The sequence below is a fragment of the Apteryx rowi genome, unplaced genomic scaffold, assembly GCF_003343035.1.
Source record: "Apteryx rowi isolate R43461 unplaced genomic scaffold, aptRow1 scaffold_527, whole genome shotgun sequence".
NCBI classification, from domain to species: Eukaryota; Metazoa; Chordata; class Aves; order Apterygiformes; family Apterygidae; genus Apteryx; species Apteryx rowi.
The window spans coordinates 80,855-99,426 of NW_020450791.1; the positions used below are offsets into that span (position 1 = coordinate 80,855).

The 18,572-nt window shown below is 46.3% G+C and overlaps 1 protein-coding gene across 3 annotated transcripts in view; it reads right to left on the minus strand.

Moving 5' to 3' along the window:
* AXIN1 (axin 1) overlaps positions 1–18,572 on the minus strand; it is a 101,257-nt gene that overhangs the window by 69,221 nt on the left and 13,464 nt on the right. For 2 of the 3 annotated variants that reach the window (XM_026080574.1, XM_026080572.1), the window contains exon 2: positions 16,425–17,390. In XM_026080574.1, coding sequence (XP_025936359.1) covers positions 16,425–17,299 — 875 coding nt within the window. In that variant the 5' untranslated portion in view covers positions 17,300–17,390. Of the gene's footprint in view, positions 1–16,424; positions 17,394–18,572 lie in introns of those variants that run through there. The other variant, XM_026080573.1, reaches the window with a different exon arrangement.

The following is an 18,572-nucleotide window of genomic DNA, read 5'->3' on the forward strand; positions in this document are numbered from 1 at the left end:
ACCCAAGGACCATTGCCTCTCAGCTCTCCACTTAAYGCTGACCAGCTTCTGAGCCACTGCAGGTTGCAACAGCAGATACAGGTGATATGTGCCCACCATCCTCCTCTCCTTCTCTACCACAGTACTACACTCTGATGCTCCACATTTCCACATTCACCTCATCACTAGAAAAGGACTTTCCACATCTGGAGTCCCCACGTCTGCTCAACACGTACGGTGACAGGCCCAGGAGCCGCTCAGCTGACACACAGCTGGCTTCGCGGCTGCTCCTGGTGCTCAGTACAAAACTGCGCTGGGGTCCAGTCAGTGAGGCAAACACACAAGTTCCCTTAATCGCACAGGGCAATCGGCCAAATAAGCATGTCTCTGCACTCCTTGCCGGTAGTTTTATCTGTAGGGAAGGCCAATGCAGACAGACAGGTTCCCAAGAACTGAAGGAATAGCAAGTTTTAGATGAACCTAATCAGCAAAGCAAACTTCCGTTCCAAACTCATGAATCTATTTTATTCTTAAATGCACGCTGTAAATAAAAACCACTTTACTTTCCGGCAGGCTTTTTTGGTCACTAATTGTCAAYGTCGTTATGTTGAAAGGATTAGAAGGGCAGAGACAGGCCTGTGAGCAGTCAGTGTTAGCCAGGCAGAGAGGCCAAATACAAACTCAACCCTACGCAAGGCCAAGGCGAGGAAGGACCAGGCTGCAGTTTCCAATAAAYGGACAGTAGCGAGACATAGTGTGCTCCCTGTCCAAATGACAAAATCTTAGCTAGGAGGTGACAGAAGGATAGAGGGACCAAAGGTAGGGGAAAGAGGCCAGTACAAAGAGCCTGGTGATTTTTTAATCTATCATTTGTCCTATCTATAGTTGATGGACCCACCAGAAGTTCTCCTAACAGAAATCAGAAAACATCTGCTACGAGCTCCTCAAGCCCCATCATCTCAGGTGTAAAACTCTGGCTGTAATCTCTTTAAGACAAGGAAAATGTTGTCTTCTCTCTCCCATGAGGCACTGCCCCAGCCTCAGCCCAGCACCTGTGACTGAGTTTGTGATGCTCCAAACCCCAAAGCAGAGGTTTCCACCATATTCAGAAGGGGAGGCCAAAAGAATTAGTGCAGAAGCCTCAAGAGCTAGTATTTATATTATCATTCTGGATTTTGGAGCATGACGTAAATGAAGTTTAGTTGTTTTCTTCTAATAGCTGSTTTTCTGAAATCCTGCCCCTCTGTTTCCAAATTCACTCTCAGAATACCCTCACACCCAGGGAACCGATACACCAAGTGCCAAGTCAGCAAACGGTGAAAACCAGCAGGCTACTAGAAATATATATCATTGCTGGAACACCAACTGGGAGGGAGGAATTGGTGCAGAAGGGTTCCCTGTATGAAAGGGAGAGCTGCTGAAAGCCTTTTTGAAGCCCAGAGGGTTGGCTGTTGAATCTAATAGAGTTTAGATTCACAATAATAACAGCTGACCTTCCAAAGGATGAAAATTGTATTTTCAAACTGTTTCCACTATAACTGCATAGGAAACAATATGGTTAGAAAAAGACCTTCCTACCATTCAGTTACAACAAAGACTGCACTACTTGAACTCTGTTCCTAAGGCAGACTACCCCGATGTTACAAATGCTGTTGCTCAGGACAGAATATAATCCCATTTGACAAACTAATCTGTTGTATTATTAACTTGCTAACTTTCCAAATTACCTAATTTTAGATGCTTGCTCTTTCCTGATTTTGCCTGCTTGCCATATCAACATATGTATATTTAATTAACCCCCCCCCAACTATTTATAAAATTCAAAATTTAAAGGAAGCACATCTTTCTTCCCTGCTAATTGCTTGCTGTGGCTTGACAACACCTTTGTGGACAATAGGTGTTCCTGCCACTACTGTCCCATCTGAAACAAGAGGTTTGGCTCCAGCCCCACCCTGTTTCTTCAGCTCAGGCTTCCAGGATGATTTCCAAAGCTGGGAAGTGAAAGGATTATCCTACTCCATACCACCTGAGGCAACACACTACACCCAAGTCCACAGCCCAAGATGGGCTACCTGGGAGGGTTTCTGACATTGCTGGTGCCAAGCTGCAGTGAGCAATTAACAAGAAAAAAGGGTTGCTTGTAGGTTTGCTCCTAGCAATGTGGTTGACAGCTCCAAATAGAAGAGCCTACAGGAGGTGACAAAGGGAGCAATCCTGGCAGAGCTGACTTGGGGCCTCACTACCAGGGACCAAAACCTGGATCACCTTGCTGATCACCAAGCAACTGCTCATGGTCTGACCTTTCCTGGTGCCAATTCTCAAATGTATCTTATTGTTGGGGAGGAAAATCCAAAGAGCTACAGGAGCATGTGGAAGTGCTGTGGGAAGGCACTAGAGGCCAGCATGCAAGGCCAGCATCTTCACCACAAAATTGGTGGGATGTCAGTTCACTCACTACAGCTCCAACAAGCCACCTCACCCTGGCTGAAAGCGCCAAACCCAAGTCAAAGGTGTTTGCAAGGGACAGATGGCTCTCTAGAAATGCAGAATTTTCCCTTCTGCATCCTGAAAGGAAAATATGTCAAAATGGGACCAACTGACTTTTCCCCAAAGACTGCTGCAGGATCAGAAAAGCCTCCTTTAACTTTTGACTAAAAGTGCAGGCGCAGGCCGCAGGGCTTAGCAAGAGAGGGGCTAAAACTTGCACTGCTGCTCCTGGAGTTTAGACCTTCCCCAAATTTGTTCATCTCTTCCGGCCAAGAAACTTGAGGAGGCAGTGCAGCTTGACTGGTGAACTGCCCCGAGTCCTCATCAGGCCACCTCGGTGATGTCTGGGTCAGAGATGTACACTGTCCACTTACTGCTAGTGTGTCCCATCTCCTTAAGTCGATATTGTTGCTCCTAGCTGTTTCTCTGTAATTCCTACTCCTGATGAGAGCTGGGATCCAACAAAGGCACCGCTTCTATTTGGACTTTAAGGATGGGATGTCACCTGACCTACAGAAGAGGAGGAAGTGTTACTGGAGGAGGAGAAGTGTTACTGGAGGAGGAGAAGTGTTACTGGAGGAGGAGAAGTGTTACTGGAACCAAAACTCCGTCCTGGTGAGACGGCACTTGCCTCACACTGATGCGGAGTTAATCCTCTTGCCCTCCAGGCCCTTACTCGCAGTGCAAAGCCCTGGACCTTCTCACCTGCCAAAAACTTGAGATGTCAGTCTTGGAGGTCCTCTCCTTGCCCTGCTGCACTGGAACAAACTGAAAGCCGGTCCGAACTACACCACACAGATGACACACGTATCTCGCTAGAGAAAAAACGTGCCCCGAATCTGAAGAAACCGTGAGACGTTGCTTGGCAGTGACGCCCACTGCGCTTTAGGCTGATCTAAGGCAAGCTGCCCTCCCCAGCCACGTGGGCAAGGGCCCTGCCCTGCACGAGCCCTTATCTGGGCTGGCGAGTCGGACACAGCGCTGTGTTAGCACGAAAACCAGCAACAACCATCAACAACTTTTGGCCAGTTTAGTGTAGCACATTTCTAACTTCTTGTCAACCATGGATGAAGAGAAGCATTTGAAAAAGGCTTCTCGGGGCACACTAGCTTCTCTTCAATGAATACCAGAGGGCTGAAAGTTAAAATATTGACTTTTGCCCAGCTGGGGAGGAAGCACCAGCATCTGCAGTGATATTCTATGATGAAAAGCCTTATACTGATTTTACGGGTGTTGGAAGGTACAAAATGTAGTGACCAGTCGGCTGCATCCTACGGACACCGTACAGGGAACTTCCTCCCCAGGGCACTACAGTCTTCATAACAACAGGACATTAAAAGGACATTGAAAGGACATTAAAAAAAAGAGGAGAGCAGACATAACTGATAACTTGGCTACAGTGGCTGCGGGCACACGAAGCTTCTCCCTCCCCACACACTATTAGGACCTCTCCACCGGCCGTATCAGTGCATTTGCATCAGCCAGCTGCTAAAATCCTTGCCATCGTGCCACCTAAACCTACACAGAGCAAAATCTGCAGGAAACAGTTTGGAAAATGGTGTGAGCCGCAGAGTCCTGCCTGTCCTAGTGTCAGCCACTGCAACGACTGGTGGCACCTCACCAGCGAAAACTTTAAAGAAAGCCACCCTAGCAGAGACAAAGGTGTGCTAGGTTTACCTTTGAAGGGATTTAGGTCTGGAACGCTCGACAGGAGCAAACTGCTGAGACAGGCATTTGCTCAGGTGTATAAACATCACAGGCTGCAAAYGCCAGGCTTGCAAGAATTCTTCTCCAAAGCTTAAGAATAAATTTGATGTGTTTTTTTTGAATAATTATGGATGAATCACCCTAAAAACTTTCTACATTTTATCTTCAGTTGCTGACACTGATCATGCAGCTGTTTTTCTTTATAATTACACATTCCCATCTACTTGGGCTCTCAGTGCTTGGCAAAGTACTTTGGGTAGCAGAAAGCCCAGGTCCTAAACCATAGGCTGAGAGTTCCTTTTCGTGTATAGAAGTGACAGAACAGTTAACATAACACTTAATTTATTTGGGGTGGGAGGGGGAAAGAGAGGCCACAAGTTAACTTCCCTCAGAAGCCCAATGGTCCCCACCCAGAAAGCTGCAAACAAAAGAATACTGCCTTTTAAACTGGTAGGTTAGGTCTGAGACCAGAGTTAAGGTTTGTCAACCATGACAAGCTAAGGCTTGTTTAACAGTCGACTGGAAGGTTGAAAAGTCTAATAAAACCAAAGGGCTTTCCATAACAAAGCTTCTGCCACTTTGGGAGAATATTCACACCCATTCAGTAGGTTTTTTTTAAAACATGCAAAGGCATTTGGAGCCCCTAAATGAGCAAAGACATCATAAAACCCAGCAGCTAGAAACTTGAAAGAAAATGGAAGCAGGCAACAGGGAACAAACTGCTAACAGTGAGAGTTACTAACCACTGGAAGAGATAACAAAAATGCTGCATGACCTCCCATCACTTGGATGCCTTTCTAAAATAGACACTTCAGCCTGACCACAAGTTATTGTGCAAGAACCACTGGGTGAAGCTGCATGACCTGTTATCTCAAGGATTACAAAGGGAAAGTTTTTCCCATGCTCATTTAGACAGTCTGCTTTTTTCAGAAAAACAAAAGTTTATGCATCAGTTATAACAGGCTCCTCTAGCTCRTTTTGGGGAAGAACCAAAACCACCGCTCATGGAGACCAGGACACCCTGCCRTCTCAAATGCCTCCAGTTGGGCTAATCTCCCAAGCCAGCAGCATTCGAATCACCCCCAGGTTACATACTTCGCTGCATAAATCTTGAGGGGAAACAYGCAACACTTTATTTTATGGTGTGATAAATCCTACACAACAGTGACACATGCACACATCCTTTGCTGCCCATTTCCATCTTGTTTCAAGCTGATCCACTTGTTCAAGGGTCAGCCAAACCAGAAGAAAAGATAGTCAAGGAAGCATTTTCAAAGTAACTTTTCTCAAGAGCAGAAAACAAAGTATCAGCCTTGGATGTGCTGATATTCAAAGATACATATATAACAAGAAAGAAAGTTTCTGCCCTTGTCTCTTCAAGCAACTGAGCAACCAAGGGCTCAGGGGTGATGGTCTTAGTTAAGAGCTAGCAGATGTAAGGAGACAAATGCTATGCACACCTGAGGCTGCAAGCATACCTGAAGGCTTCGTTTTGTGGCTCAAGAAGGAACGCTTCTCATTTCCTAGGGAAATAAATGTTATGACAGTCACATGGGCTGTGAATTAAAAGTGCAAAGACAAGGCTTCTCTGCAAAGGATCCTAACTTTTTATTAAAAAAAAAAAAAAAAAAAAGAAAGGCCCTGTAGAAATTTGATCTGGGTAGAACCAGAAGGAGGAGAACGAGGATTCAAGGTCATGTTCTATAATCATTTGAAGTAGGAATGAGGCTGATGTCCTACGGAGGCATTTCATGTTGGAATCCATACAGAACTTCCTTTTCTTCAGCACGCTGCAAATGTTACAGCACAAGAGCCTGGTGCCTTTGCTTTGCCCCTCTTATTTATACACAATAAAGCCCTTGTGCAGGAGATCAAGCCTCTATTTCATTGATTTGACATGACGGTTAACCTGTGAACTTTGCCCCTGCTAATAGAATAATTTCTATTTGTTGATTCCTCTTTTGGTATCCTCGAGGGCAACAATCCCTTCAGTCCAGGACCCGCTCGCATGTCTGCTGCCAAACGGCTTTATGGCTTTTACTCCAGCGAGGCAGAGCCAGGACACAGTTAAGCAAACCTGCCAGCTACAGCAGGACACCACCTCACCAAGCTCTCTCCTTCCTATCCGCATGGATCCGACCTGCCAGGCCCCAGTAGCCTTTCTGCAGCTCAATCTACTGCACTTGGCTCTGATCTGTACCTTGCCTACGAAAGCCCCGAGAGGTCCTCGGCTATCAGACGATCCCACATGAACGTGTTTGCTGCTCTGAGGTCCCAAAGTAACCGCCTGGACCAGGCTACCAGCAGAGGCAGAACAAGGAAGCCACTCTTCCAGATAAGTCTCCGCCAGTCATAAAAGCTGATTGCCAGCCATGAAAAAGACCTAAATTTATGATTCAAAAGGGTGAAATTGCTGAACACTAAAGGCATGGTTTTCCAGCACAGCTAAGCCACTCTAAATGTGGACTGCTGACAAAAAAGGCAATCCCACCTCCCCACTCCTGCTGATTTCCTTCTTCCAGCAATGGCACGTGTCTGAACACACACTAGAGCTAAAATGCCAAAAAACTAAACCTACAGAAAAAAAGAAAAACAAAAAAGGAAAATGGGGAGAGGGAGAGGACTGAGACTCTCCTCTCCACGATGGGCCTGGGAGTAGGTAAGGGTGGGGGTAGAAGCAAAAATAAAACATGGCACCTTCTGCTCATTAGTCCTGGAGGTAGCTTGGGGAACTACCATGAGGTCCTGGTGCTAACCATTAGGCCTCAGTGGGGCATGTCAAAGATGTTTTTTCTTCTAGCTATGACTTTCCCCTGCTCTGCTGTTTTTGACCAAAACAAGATAAGGACATTCTAAAAGCTGGTACTTAATGGACAGGCCCAGAGGACCAAATAATTCCAAGTCTTACCACAAAATTGCACTCTGGAATCTTCAAAGGTAAAACCCAATTTCCACATGGGTTTTAAAGAATTGGGATAATTTGACTTAAAACTACAACAGCTCCACTTCAGCCCATTGCTCGCTTACAACAGAGAAGAACCTGGACCAGGACCGGGCGTAACGATGGCTCCGCTTTCCTGCGTGAGCGCAACCTGCTACAACCTAATTTCTGAGCACGACTTCAGAAAAACCAGCTCACAGCTCGCTCCCCGACGCTGAAAAGGGGGAGCAAGGAGAGGTTCGTCCCCAAAGAGTCAGAACTTTACCGAAATGCCCGGATGACAAATAGGGAATCCAGATCTGCGCCAGGCTCTCACTGCATCAGCGAGGAGCCCTCTTTGCCCCCCAAAGAGCAGAGACGCACACGGCAGCCCCCGACTTAGAGAAGCTCTTTGCCCCTTAGGGTTGCAACAAAAGCCAGAGATGAGAAAAGTTAAGAGAACAGCATATGGTGCTTTTATCAGCAAGTCAGAAGCGATTTTCTCCAGAACTGAAAACATTGTAAAACGCCTATGAAACTAAGCGCATGTGTCTCTTCCTCTCAAATTTCACGTAAAGCATCCAGCAAAAAAACAAAAAACCCCCAAAGACCCCCCCCCAAAGGGGCTGACCAAGACCCTGTACAGCTTCTTACTGTTCTTCATTTGCAAAGATTCACGTGTGGTGATGAGCTACTTGTCAAGCTCGTACCACGAACAGAAATGCTTCCGACAGCGGTTCGAAGCGGAGCCGCGCGCACTGCGGCAGCAGCACAAAAACGAACGTTTGAACCAACAAACYATCCCCGAAACAGCTGATGGCCGTGCGGGGCCGGTGTATTCACGATAGCTTTGTCTTTTTTGCAGACTCCAAAGCGGCAGAGCTGTGCTTTCAAGCTAAGCAGGCAGTAATTAGCTAATTACCGGCRTTAGGATTGCTGGTGTCAGGCTCGTTTTATATCTGAGATGCTCAAAAGCGCAGCTCTCCTCCGGTACTGCTGAATTTCCAAATGACGACCACTAAATAAACAGCGCCGTTACGGCAGTCCGTGGGCACGGGGGAGACTGATAACAAGCCACGGAGGACAAGCGGCCTCACCCACGCGGGAACAGCAGAAAACCGCGTGCAAATTTTCCTGCAAGCAGCAGAAAAATGCATGCGCCAAAGGCACGGCGGAGCAAACCGGTCTCGCAGCCTGCCGCCGCCGCAGCTCCCACCAAGTGTCAGGGCTTTTCAGGAAGATGTTCGGAATTATATTCATGAGCAATTTGACTTTTTAATCATTTCAATTACTGTGACTAAAACCCTTCAAACGGAACAAAACAAGGAGAAATAACCCCTCTCCGTACTGAAACGGGCTGTCTAGCTTAACAGACCATACCAAATTGTGGAGGTTTTTGCTTTTGTGGCGTTCGCATATTCCATTTAATGCAGATAATTAACCTCAGTTTCTAATTTCAAATCCTCCACATAAGGAAGTGAAGTGATTCAATACATTCACTGACAGACAGAAAATTAAAATATTACTATAGCCTCTACATGTGGCTCAAAAGACGGGGCCTTGCAACACATCTTTCTTCTTTTATTTGACTGATTAACTGTAATTTGCTTAATGGATTTAAGGATGAACCTAATAATCCAATGATATTTCCAGGAACTGATTTAGGATATCAGCACCTCCGTTCTGAGCTTTTTTAAATAGCAATTTTCCACTCCACATATACAGTYACTTTGGAAACCAGATTTCTCCACTGATTCTAATGAAATTAGGCCAATGTTTTATTTTTAAACGCACAGTAAGAGCATGGTGAGCCCTGCACTGGACAGCCGCAGCACCGTGACTTGTTGGGGGACCTTCTGAAGTCCTGAACCTAGAGATGAACCACGACTGCAGCACGCTCCAGCAGGCAGCTATTGAACACAGCAGGCAGAGAGCGCTTCTTGCACGGCTTGGAAAGGTGCACTGAACTGGACAAACACCAAAGCAGGCCCCAGGGAAACGAAAGGTTAAACGCCACCTAGAACAGTCCTACAGCAAATAGCTTCTATGGCAGCGTAGGYGCACGGGAAGGGAGCAGGCCGATGGGCTGGTACCCCAGGCAGAGGAAACGGCAGGGGCTGGAGTATCAAAGGACATTCAGGTATTTCCATTTTCCTAGCTCCAAAGTGTAAAGCGGGAAAGCAGCAGCTCTAATGGCTCTGTGCAGCCTTGACCTTCTGTCTCGCGCTAAGCGAGCTAGCGCAGATCCACCTATATAAGTATTTTGGACATGGGTGGGAAGTCAACGACTGTACTGTAACACAAGGCCAGCAGGTACTAGATGTTCCCCCACCACTCCCCCAACTTTCTCAGTCCTTTCCCTCCATGAAAACTGGCAAAACAAGGCTTCACAGTCTGCCTCAAGTGTTAATAAATCCAGGATCTAAGAGACTATTAGAGAGGACAAATTCAAGAGGCAGTCATTTTTAAAATGTCCAGTGGTAACTAATTATTCAAGGGATTAGCCCATTAGAGCTACAACAAAGAAACGCTTAAAACACAGAGCAAAGTTAAAGTTGAACCGCAGATCAAAACCAAGGTGTAATCACGTGGCCCACCTCCTGGGCACACTTATTGCAGCTTCCTGGGCTTGGCTCAACTCTCATTTGGCTTTTTAGCACCCAGTGCTTTCTCAAACCGAGCGCAACTCAAAACAGCCCGACTTCCAACCTGATTTTCAAAATACTGGATTTCATGATTTGTATCATCATTGCAATGTACATATCAAAATAAAAAAAAAGGAAACCTAAACATTTGGATTAAAACATTCACAAAATTAGTCAAGAAAAAGCAAAATTACATTTTTAAAATCAGGCAAAACATGTGCAGGTCAAGGCTCTCTTTACTGAGAAGCCTGCTGCACAGTCACTGATGATTTCTGAAATTCGGGGAACCCTTGAAGAGTTGGCTGGAAGGGACCCTGGAAGCCTCCTCCTCCTCGGAGGAGGAGGACCACCACCATGCATCACATTGGCCATGGCTCTGTGTGATCAAGCTGTGAAGCCCTCCAAGGATGGTGCTCCCTCCTCRCTGAGGACCTCTTCCAGGGCTGCACCACACTCAGGAAGATTTGTTTCCCCCCMGTGTCCAACCTGAACCCCCCACCAGCCACAATCCGTGGCTGCTGCTGCTTCTTATATAATCTATGACTCCCAGGAAGAATTTGGCCCCATCATATTTATAACTGCCATTTAAATCACTGGAGGCTGCTATTAGATTACACCAGACTAAACAAGCCCAGCTCCCTTCACTCCTCCTTGGAGGCCACRCGCTCTACCCCACCGGCACCTTGGGAACTCTCTGCTGGCTCCACTTCAGCCTTGCAACATCCTTCTTGCTTCTGGGGATCCAGAAGGAGACCCAGTATTGCTGGTGGGGTCTCACCAGCACCAAGAAAAGGGGGCTATAACTCTCCTTGACCCTTGGTGGAGCCCAGCACACTGCTTGCCTTATTTGTGATAAGGGTGAATTTAATTACTGTTAATGACCTGAAGGATGCTAGGATGACCAAACCAGACTAAAATTGGTTTGCAATGATTAGAGCAATTCCATTCTTTAAAAAGAACAGTTTTGTAACCCAAGTAAACCTCGATTCTAACAAAGTAAGGCAGTCGTTGCTGGAGGAGGGGGGGAACTCTCCTCATTCATCAAAGCGCTAAAAGCTTAACTACTTGTCTTTAAAAAGAAGCCAAAGTACTGATCCATATCCAGACAACAAACACACCACTTCTTCATCTTGATTTGTGTAAAGGCAAAGCAATGGGCACAAAAGGTATTCTCCTTCAAATAAAATCCATTTTAAAACTTGGCAAATGCCAGTATAAATACTTTACACTGTTAATGTAAGCATTTCTGTGCAGAGGGTTCATTGGCTTAACAATGTATTTGAGAAAAGCTGGCCTAACTTCTGGGYACAAACACCATCACTCTTTGCCTTGTGTGTCTCACAGTGCTCAAGCCGCGTAGGACCACAAAATTAGCAGTTAGTGCTATTAGCATCAGATCCCACCTCACCCTGTTGGAGTCGGTAATTTCTCGCAAGAGCAATGCAGARCCAAAACTACTGTATTGCAACTTATTTTAGTTTGGAAATAGCCACTGCTCTGCAAATCGAGCAGACTCCAAATAGGGCCGTATCAATTACAAGTGGTGTTACGGGCCCAGCAGTTTTAATTTAAGCCAGGTCACTAGCTAGTATTTCAAGCTGCACAAAATTATTGGCCAAAATGCAGGGTCACAACTGGAAAAAAAGTTTAGGAACTGTTAACCTAGCATTAAAAYGATTTTGAATGGATGCAAATACTGCTCCCGGCATCAGCCCCTCCATTCCCACAGACCAAGCAAAACCAAATGAGACCCAGCACACCTAGAAAGCAGACACAAACATGCCGTTTCAGGTCGTAGCCTTCTCAACCCGGCGTAACGCACTGGTCATCCCGCTTGCTATGCRCAAGAAGCGCTACCATCAGGACCTCTAACAATCCAGCCACTGCAGGAGACAGGAAAAGAGAGGGTTGCTCAGGTAGGCTTCTCCCAAGCCACTGAAACTTCATCTGCGTTAAAAACCAAACACTCATAAACACATTTCACAGGCCACCTGCAGCACACACCTCTTACCAAGCAAATACCACTGGGGTATCAGTTGCGTTTCCTAAAATGATTATGAAACACAGCTCTGCAACAGAATAAGGAGGCAAAAGAAAAGATGACGGAACAAGGAACAAGATAGAAAAATGCCATGCTAGAGAGGCTGAGATGGCGGACAGCACCCCTGGCTTCTTCTACAGTATCTCTAAATATGTCCATTGGATCCAGACCTCCAAGTTTCAAACTCTGAATAACAACAGCGCTTGAATGCCGTGCTGCTAAGGTCAGATATAACTCCCACCACCGCTCTCTAACTGTCCCTCACAACCCATCATGCTGGTCTTCTGCCCTGGCACACAAAGGACACTAGTTACACCCAGGTACTACGTCACCAGCCTCACAAGTTCCCTCAGCTGAGTCCAAAAGTCTCTTCTTTCTGCCGCTGCCTACAGGTACGATATTTAGCAGCAGCTTTTTCCAGCAACCAACTTCTCTCCAAGTTCCAAYAGCCTAGTTCAAAGCACAGGCTGCTTCTTCAATTAAAAGAAGTGTTGATGAGACAGTAACACATGCCTTAAATTGTCTAAACTCAGAATGCACCTGCATTAGCTTTTGTGATTTTGCATGCACGGGTTTCCACCCATTTGGTACAATTAACACCAATTCCTTTACTACATAGTTTTCAGTAAGAAGTGAGCAACGTAGAATTCAATTGTGAATTGCAAGCTTCAAAATCAGGTCTGCCAACTAAATTTCAGCTTTTTCTTGATGGGGGCCCAACTTCTGACATTTTTGGTGGCAGGGCCATTTATGTTGCTGAAGCCGTGGGGAGATTCCACACCTTCCCTGAACTGTTCCCTAACTTCTCCTCAGGGTGACAGTTCTCACTGAGCCAGGTTTGAAACAAGTCTCACACTACAGGTTGTCACGTCCTCCTAAAACCTCCCTCAGTGGTTTCTCTCCTTGCTTTCTCTCTGCAGAGTAGCCTGCTATGAAAAAGTACAGGCTGTACGCTTGGACGAGAGTTACTCTCGCGCGTGCCCAGAGACACTGCCAGTGTTTGGGCACAAGCATAAAGACCATCCTGGTGATTTCTCCCCAGCCCCAGTGGAGAACCACAGTATCTGTCCTTTTCTTTTGAACCATCAGCACTTCTGAAAAGCCACGAGCTTAGTCAACTTAGCACTGTGGAACCCAAAACTTCGATCATGTGGCCAGCTGCCTTTAAAAAACAAAACCGAGGATGTAAATCAAGGGAGCCAGCCTCCATTCAGAAGTTTCTTCATCCATGCTTATCAAATTGTCTTTTCTCAGCTCCCACCACAGCAGTCCTCACCATCCAGTGACTGGAGACTTCACCCACTGCCACGCGTCCACTCATCGCCCTTCTCCATCTTTCATTTTTAACAGGTTGTGTTTGTGGAAGTACTTCATGGCACAGGGGTCAAAAAGCAAAATAACAGGCAGAACCAAACAAAATCTGCTAGCTTGGCTTTTTGGAAGAGAAGAAATCAGAGATGTTCACAGGCAACACTGCATACGCTTCTCAATTTCCGCCATGGAAAGAAAGCAAAGGCAACGTCTGTGGACTCTGGCCCTCAAAGCTTTGGGAGTGGAGGTTTTTGGGTGGGAAGGCAAACCCCCCTCCAATCTAAAGCAAAAAAGATGGCAGAGGAGACCTACGCAGAAATGACCTTGATGTGACGGTTTCAAAAACCAGTGACAAATTTCCAAATTTTTAAAGCAAACACGTTTTACTGGAACGCTAGAAAACTCGGGCTGCAGAGCAGTTGCGAGGCGCAGGTTTAATTTCTGCTCTTCCTATCTGAAAAATCCAACGCCCGCGCGTCCAAAGGAGGTTAATGAAAGATTTAGCCGCGCTCGCTGCCACGTTAGTATCAGTTTCGGAAGCGGCGAGTTAATGCGCCAGATCTTTGGGGGTTACCCGCTTTGAAGTTCACTGATCCATAACCAATGCCCAATTAATTTGCAGGAGCCTAACTATAATGACTATTGGCCTTTTCCTACGCACACAAAAACACAGTGGGTAACAGCGATGGGGTTTTACTGCAGGATATTCTTGCGCATACAGGAATATTTGCACACCTTCAAAACAGCCCCCATTAATAACGGATTGTCTTCTGCAGTTTGAGCTTTCTTTTTTTTTTTTTTTTTTTAACATTTGCCCTCATAAGAACGGAGCTAACGCTTTGAGATTTATGAACTTTCTGCTGCACACATTTGGAGCTGATTCAAGATGCTCGTTTGCTAACAGAGCAATACTTCTATTACATGTGCTCAGATTCCTCTTTATTTAGAGTTTCCATGGAAGCCAAGGAAGAGAAGTTAAATCTTGAGAAGATTAAACAGGCCTTCAGATATAATGCAAACCAGCTTATTTCAACATTCCCTCCAGAAAAGAAATGAGAAATTCTTACACGCATACACACAAAAAGAAGGAAAGTTTGCGGAAATTTTCAGCACGGCTTGGGACCCAGCCTTTCAAACGCTACACGCRGCTCTCGCTTCTTGCTACAAGTAGCTCCATTGGCTTCCAAGGCACTTACTCACCTGAGAAAGTAAAAAAATAAAATATTTGCAGGATAAAGATGCTACAGCTTAAAAACCAGCCTATTCAAACCAGCTATTTCCATACTACATCCTGGAAGTATGTCGATTCAACCATCAGCTGCCGTACAAAGACAAACAACCACTTCATAAATCAGTATCTCAGCAGATTTTTAGAATAAAAAAATGCAGCGATCGTTACAATGCAGCAGCATCTTCCATGGTCATGCTCCGGACACTACTGTAGTTGACATACCAACGTTAAAAAGAAAAAAAAGCTTATCTTTGCCTACTCCAGGCTCGGAAGTGACTCCTGCTCTGGTGACGACGGTAAACACTTCCCTGCCTCCCTGCCCAACAGGTCGATGGAGGGTCTGTAGCCTCAGTGACAGGCTGATGGACACAACAAATTCACAGCAATACATTTTTGCTGACCTCCATCCCCGGGTGAAGATTTATTTCATCTTCTTCCAACCTCATATGAAAATGCCTGAAACTGAGGAACTGCATTCCAAAATACTTCTATTTCATAGCTCGTCTCTTAACCATTTTAATATCTGGCAGCGACATATGCAGATAATGGGTAAACTGCATTTTTTTCTGAAATTTGACCTGAGCAGCACAGTACTCCAAAAGGGTTTCTGCTACCTGCTTTAGGAAGGAAGCTGAACACAACTCAATCTCAAATAAGTCGTTTTCAATCTTAAAGCCATTATTGCCTAAATAAAAAGATACTTAAATCGTAGACTTTTCTAATCCTTCGCTTTTAGTAAGTACCCAATCGCTCAGCGAAAACGCACTTCAAGAAACATTCAAGGTTTTTATTAACTCCACAGGAAAGTCCCAGGACCATGGGATTTTGTTTTTCAGGCTCCTGATTAAAACAGCAGGAGTTCACGCGAAGCCCCCTTTTTTCAGAGTTTCACATGCAACATCTCCTCCTCAAAAATCTATAAGAAAACAAGAATCGCCACGAAAACATTTCACCATCTGCAATGTGCCGAGACCTTGCACAGGGCGGGATGCATTTCCAGCTGCCAGCCTAAAGGGACGGCGGAGGGAGATTAAACACAGAAATGCTTTTCATGAGACGGGCGGCTTTGAAGAGGACAGTTCAGCTACTTCATTTMGTAATCTTCACAGAGTGTCAGATTTTAGCCTAAGCAGGTCTTAAAACAAGGAGATTTTATTTTTGAAAAAGGAGGAATGTGTTCTGGCCGCGTTCTGTTGATTCAGCGAGGGTTAGACACACACACGCACTTATTGATCCCAGAGAACTCCCTGCTAAGTTAATTGTCTGGAATTTTAACTGAGCTCTCAGCAAGTTTCAAAATCCATGTTGGCTGGAAGTGGGTGGGGGACCCAGAAGAAAACAGCCTGCAAAACACCGCAGCTCATCTAGCTAAGAAAAAAAACCCARAAAACCCCTATTATTTTAATGAACAGAAAAGCTTTAAAACGGAAAGGTTTTAGCTGGATTTAGCGATTCCTGCTTTGACACTGCTAGAATTCACTGCCAGGAATCTCTCGAGTGCAAAGCAATAGCGTTTCCAGGGAGCGCTCTGAACCCCATTTGACCCGTATGAGTCTTGCGGACGTTAGGGTATTCCCTGCACACTTCCTGCAGCCTCTAGTTGCGGCTCATCACAACCATTTCCTTGTATATTTACAGGACGAACTTTTACCACGAGCTGCATTCATCTGCGTTCCTATAACTGAACACTGACCTCCTGCCACTGCAGGCTCAAAGCCAACCGGAAAGTGGAGCTCCTCTACTCGTTTAGCGCACGCGGGAGGGCTGCCCACAGCTGATAGCTCTGCACCGAGTCCTACATCCAGACCACACTCGGCAGCAGTATCCGAGGGTGAGAAATGCGCTGCCGGGATGATCCACGGGAATCAAACAGAAACAGCCCAAGACAACCTTAAAATAATTTGCGACTATATCCAAATAAAGCTGCATTCCAACAAAGCGTCACCGCAGCGTCATCCCGTCCCGATACTGATGCTTGCCCGCTCCCAAGCATCAGCGACTGCCAAATGTCCCCTGTTGCCCAGCGCCTCCAAACTCACAACAGCTCCCCGAGCTGTTCCGCGGAGGCAACGCAAAACGGGTCCTGCCGGCGCGCTCACGTACCTGAACTCTCTCCCCTCACTGTACCGCCGAGTCGATGTGGCCCGCTGGGTCGCGGTCTCCAAAAGCAGCTTCTGGGTGAGCCTGCTCGAGGGGGCAGAGTCTCTGCTGGCCTCCGGCTCCGTGTCTTGGTCACATTTCCACTCCTCGTCCTCGTTCAGAGTAGGCAGATAACCAGGTAGCCCTTTCCCTGTCCCAGACCCTGAGCTCGGATCGCTATAAATTTTTGGACTTTCCCCACCTGTCCTTGTGTATTCCAAATAAATATCTGACTTAAGGAATAAAGGGTAGGTATTGTCTTCTATCATGCACTGAATCTCAGTTTGGGCCTGGTCGAACATGTCAGGGTCAATCTGTAGTTTCATGACACAGTCTTTGATGAAGCTTTTTGTGGCTGGTTTGATCTGCCGGGACACAATTCCATTGTTGTCGAGAATGTATTTTTTGTAAATGGCTTTTGCCAGTTTGAGTCTTTTTTCCTCATTAGACATGCATGGCTCCAGCTTCCTGAAGCCACTGCAGGCAAACCAGAAGTCCAGCAGATCTGCACAGTCCTCCTGTTTCAGGAAAGTCCTGAAGAGATTGATACCATCTTGATCATCCAGCAAGGAGTGCAGCGACTCGGCCCATTTCAAGTAGGGTGGAGTTGGCGAAGCACTCCCCTCTGGCTCATACCCCAAATCCAAATCCGAGCGCCTTGGCGTTGCTGTGGACATCTCATTTCTAACATCACTTTTACTGGAGTAGAAACCATGGCTAATTGGCCTTGGATCTGTGGACACGAGTTCACCTTCCTCACCAGGAACTGGTGGCCTCGGAGCATCTTCAGTGAAGCTTCCTCCGAGGTCCAAAGGGAAGCCTTTCCCCTGGAYGTTCATTTTTATGGCACTTGCTTGCACAGGAACCGTGGGAGAAGAGCTGAAATCTCAAAACACCAATATTTGTAGCTCCAATGTGAACACGTTTGTTCTGCTGAAACAGATGAGAAAAAAATCAAGTATTACTGCAAATAAACACTCTAAGGTTACAAACCGCTAATTTTGCTTTKCATTACTGTATTAAATCTTCTTTTTCAGCAAAGTCAATGACAAAACTCTGAGCCTCCTAAACTGGACACTAATTTTACCTGCAGAGTCTATCTGAACAGTAGATGTAGTAAGCCATACCAAGGTAATATGTTTTTATCTGCCTACAAATTTAGCAAATTCTCATCCCCAAGCAGGAATTTAAGGCTTGAGAAAAATACTCTGAAAGAATACCCGATTAGTACTGAGACAGAGTCCAGAACTTGACCAAGCACAGGTGGCTCTCCATACAATCAAGTGACATACCAATGCGAAATTCCTCTCAAATTCTTGCATTTTAGAGAGACACTGCAGGGTCTTGTCTAGCACTAGGGGAATCCAAACGCAACATTGACCCCAATATTTTGGGCATCTGAACTACATTCTTGCCTCTAACGGGCATGTTACTACAGGATTTCGATTCCGGCACTGTGTTTCACAGAGAGGCCATGCAGCAAGGGTTCATCTAAGCTAACAAACGCCGTGTGCTACATGCCTGGGAAAATTTCAGGTCATCAAACAAAGGTGAGAAAATCACCTCAAGGAGGCAACTTTATCAAACGTAACTTCTTAAAAAGAAGAGTAACGAGTCAATATGGAGGGTGGAAGGTGTGGGGGAAGGAGGTAAAAGCAGAAGAGGACAATCCCTGGACAGCTACTTTCGCGGCTAGGCAAAGTCACTTAATTATTTAAAGACAGTAGCAAAAGTTGTGTTTTGCCCAGCACCGTCAGCCTCAAAGCCCCGCGTACCGCAAAGCTCCAGCTGCCTGCCAAATCRCTCCTTGCGCTGGCTTAACTCCATCGCGCGTGAAAACATATCGGGGAAGACGCGTTTTAACGCAGCCTCCCTCTCCAAGCGCACCCCACCCATATGAACACATCTTTTGGATGCTTTGCCATTTTTCCCCCTCTTTCCTCTCCCGGCTGGGCTGGAAAACACCACCCACGCGACGCCACGGCTGTCCTTGCAGCCAACCTGCGTGTCACCRAGACCCAGCAAAATCCGAAACGCCCCGTGGGACCGGCTGACGCCTCCAGCGCGGCAGCCCGGGAGCTGCCGTCCCTCCCGGCGCCCGGCCGAAGCGGC